This window comes from Trifolium pratense, linkage group LG2, assembly GCF_020283565.1.
Source record: "Trifolium pratense cultivar HEN17-A07 linkage group LG2, ARS_RC_1.1, whole genome shotgun sequence".
NCBI classification, from domain to species: Eukaryota; Viridiplantae; Streptophyta; class Magnoliopsida; order Fabales; family Fabaceae; genus Trifolium; species Trifolium pratense.
In genome coordinates this window covers 24,768,876-24,772,994 of record NC_060060.1, presented here as the reverse complement: position 1 = coordinate 24,772,994, position 4,119 = coordinate 24,768,876, and the positions used below count along the sequence as shown (strand labels likewise).

Sequence of the window (4,119 nt, the reverse complement as noted above, 5' to 3'; positions counted from 1 at the left end):
AATGAAGATTTTTTTTTTTAACCGGAGGCTATAGTTAGATTTCTTTTGTTTTTTTGTGTTATTGGTAGAAAGTTTTATTTTCATTTTTACGGGAGGCTTGTAAAAATATTTACACTCATCTGTCTATCTATTGTGGAAGAACTAGATAGCCTTAGGATCGGTAGATTTCAGTCGGGTTCGGGCCAAAAATTACTAAATCGATAAAAATCGCAATCATTTAATTTGGATCCAATTCCGACCGTCTATATCTTCGGTTTGTTCGGGTTCGGGTCATACGGGTGGCGGGTTGAACGGGTCGGTTATTACGGGTTAGATCAAAACTTTGTTTACATCTAAAACTCATCCATTATCCAAAAATTCCTAATTTTCGAATAGTTTAATACCTCATACACAATGCAACAAAAGATAGACGAAGTAAATTAAAAAACAAAGAGGGTTAGATGCAGTTACTTTCTTTCAATATGTAGATCTAAAGACAATAAAATATCAAGTAGAAGAGACGTAGAAAATAAAATAGATCTAAAATATATATTAGAATATCTTTCGCACCTTCTTCATCACGATATTATTAAATATAAGCTTTGTAAAATATAACATTTTTATCTTATATCAAAGATGGATAAAAATAACAAAGAGAAGAGTATATGAGATTGAGAGGGAGAGAAGGAAAAAAATTAATTTGCATCTAATGGTTGTTCGGTCGGTTTTGGTTATAGAGAGATAGAATTTTAGATACCCGCACCCGCCCATATGCAACTGTTCATGCGATTTTTTGCAATTTGTTGACCCGAGACCCGACCCGCACCCGACCGAATGCTTCAATGTGTTGTCGGTTATATCGGTTTCGAGTCGGGTCTCGGGTTCATGCTCACCCTAGAACTAGATACCAAATTTCTCTCTCTTAGTATTATTTTTAGCTGTAATAGTTTGTTTTATTATCATATCCATATTTATTTGCTCACCAAAAAAAATATACATATTTATTTTTAGTTTTTAATTAAATTAAGCTATCAATCCTGATTTTTTAATATTCAACAATGATACTATATGTATACCTCTTGATTAATTTCTTACGCTCATTCAATACCTAATTTGAATTTTACATCTCTTTTCTTATCGCATCTCCAACTTATTACTACATCCATCACATTTGACACTTTTTATCTTTATCTCAATATGTATACATCCATATGGAATGTACACAACATTTTCCTTTAGTATTTTGCTTACACTTGTCTTGTATCTTTTTTTTTTTTATTACGGTAACATGTGTTTTATTTCTCATGTACCAGACAACACAATTAGTACTCCAAGAGAACTCATATGTAAATGTACTTTACTTAACTGGATCTATATTCTCGTCGGCACTGCCAACATGATCATCTCACTGTTCCTGTTCACATTGGTCATACACCGCTGCAACGTCCCAAAGCTTGAACTCGACTCATCTTCCATCAACAACCTCAACTGAAATGGTTCTGTACTCACTACTGAATGAGACATTATGCTCTCCATGTTACTATCACCAATCGACATTGTATGCTTGTACAAAGCCTCTCACGCCAACACCATTTTAGTTAATTTCAATTGCAGTAACGAACATTACCAAGTTTGTCTCATAACCATTCCCTTGGTACCTTTTTCCGTAACCAAAAGATCGGGTGGGCATAAGATCATCAACGCCTCAAATCCGAATTTAGCGTCTCCTTGGATAATGGTGTGGTAACTGATATTGTTGTTAGTCGATCTCGTGGAACAGTTAATTTTGGGATTGTGTTCTTCACTTTGATCAAGGTCAGTAATAATATTTATGAATATGATTTTCCTTTGAAGATTGTTTGTGAGCCTCTTAACTTTGTGTTTTCTCCAAAATCATCAAATTGGGTTTTGGCGCATGCTATGACATGCATGTCACAAGTTATGAGTGATTGAATGATATAAGTACTAGTATAGTGCTTTTATATGGTGTTTCATTTGGGATATTCCACAATATATCATTATTTTTCTATAGTTTAGCTAATTTAAACAATATCAATTTGATTTTGCATTTAATTTATTAAGAATTTATAAGTTTGTGCCTAATTTTTTACTTTGGATGTTTTCTGTCGTTTTCTACTCGATGAGGAGAACTATAAGTCAATAATCTATGAAGTAGTATGACTCCTACGGCTACATACACCAGACACGATATGGATATAAATAGGAAAACGAATAAAACAACATTTCTCTTGATAATTTTGATATTATGATTAAAAAAATTTAATATATTTCGATGTAAATTCGCTGCAGTTAAAGAATCAAGATTCAAGTTCTCTCCTTGAATCGGACCCGAATTCGATGCAGCTATAAATTCACAGAAGTAGTTATCATTGATCATAAAAAATTCTAATTTAAGAAAAATATTATTAAACAAATATAAAATCTGCAGGAGTACATTTTTTAGACCATCAAAATCGGATATTGTGATTTGTGACTGTGCCACTGCACAAAAAAACGATGGGTCTAATCCATTTCTCTTCGGGTCACCACCTGATCGTAACAGTCTTCTTACCAGCCAGCTTCCACCAACGAAATCACAACAACCTCCTCACTCACCACCAATAAAAATCGTCCACGTGTCAATCGATTCCCGCCAAAATAAAAACGAAACCATAGCTAGCCTACTACTATGTAACTAAACTAACAACAGAAACAAACTTCACTCTCACTCTCACATCAATCAACAATGGCTTCCATCACTATCACCACCGTCACCACACTGTTAACATTCTCTCTCCTCCTTTCTCTCTCCACCTCCCACCCTTCCTCCACCATTCTCGACGCCGCCGAAATCCTCTCCACCTCTGGTTACGAAGCCATGGCACTCAATCTCGAACTCGCTTCCCAAACTCTCCTTGCTCGCCGTCAATCTCGCTCCTTAACCGTTTTCGCTCCAACTAACTTCGCCTTCAACCAGATTCCTCAGCTTCCTCTCTCTCTTCTCCGTTACCATCTCCTCCCTCAAGCTTTCTCTCTCCATAGCCTCCGATCTCTCCCTTTCGGTGCTAACATCGCTACTCTTCTTCCCGGTCACTACCTCACCGTCACAACCACAAACCGTAGACTCTCCATCAACAACGTTACCGTTAATCCAACGCCGTTACTCGGTGACGGTTATCTCATCATTTTCCAAACGGAAAGCTTCTTTGATCCTTATTTCCAGCTTCCTCGTCCTTCTTACGGCGCTTGTTTTTCTGCAAGAAACATCTACGGCGCCGGTAACGGCCGCAGATTCAGATCGAATCGGTTAATTTCTGATTCGTCGACGTTTTCTTTTCAAGAAGCAAGCAGTGCTTTGAGATCGAGCGGTTGTTCTGTTATGGCGTCGTTTCTTGATATGCAGTTTCTAAGTCTTAAAGAACGACCTGATCAGGTAACGGTTTTTGCTCCGATCGATGCAGCTATGGTGAGTCACATCGGAAACGTGACCGGATATTCCGATATTCTTCGCCGTCACCTCGTGCCTTGTAAGATCATGTGGAACGATTTGATTACTTTGGAAGAAGGAACGTATATTTCGACTTATCAGAGTGGATTCACATTGAATGTTACTAAATCAAGTGCTAATAGTGATTTGATTTTGCTTAATAATGGAGTTCCAGTGGTTTTCCCTGATTTGTACAACAGTGATTGGCTTGTTGTTCATGGAATCGGAGATATTCTTTTGGATACCACGGGAACAGAAGAAGTGAAGGTTCAGGCTGGTAAATCTTCTACGTTTGAGATTGATCATCATAATCATCATCATCACGAGCAACCTCATCATCATCACAATCGTGCGCACAATCCTTCAGGACATTACCACTTCTCTGTTTTTCATTAGGTGATTAATTCATTACTATATTTGTTCTTGAGATTTTGAGTTCAGAATTTAGTTCGTTCTTTCCATTTCACACACTCTTGCAACCAGGATGATATGATATCTTGATTCAGAATTTAGTTTGTTCATTCAATTTCCAATTGTGTGTGTGAACTGTTATTACTGCTTTCAATTTGTTATCAGAGTGGAACCTCAATAGATTTTAACCATTTATGTGTTCGCCAAGATCTATTGCATGTATAGATATATAAACTTACATT

General features: G+C 36.7%; 1 protein-coding gene across 1 annotated transcript; it reads left to right on the top strand.

Moving 5' to 3' along the window:
* The first annotated feature begins 2,678 nt into the window (after positions 1-2,678).
* Positions 2,679-4,119, top strand: LOC123909408 (putative fasciclin-like arabinogalactan protein 20). Its single transcript, XM_045960240.1, has one exon. It carries the CDS (start codon positions 2,726-2,728, stop codon positions 3,860-3,862), a length of 1,137 nt encoding a protein of 378 aa, XP_045816196.1. The 5' UTR covers positions 2,679-2,725; the 3' UTR covers positions 3,863-4,119.

Bases quoted from the DNA above. Each gene is read 5' to 3' on its own strand.
- LOC123909408 (XM_045960240.1), top strand. From the start codon at position 2,726: ATGGCTTCCATCACTATCACCACCGTCACCACACTGTTAACATTCTCT.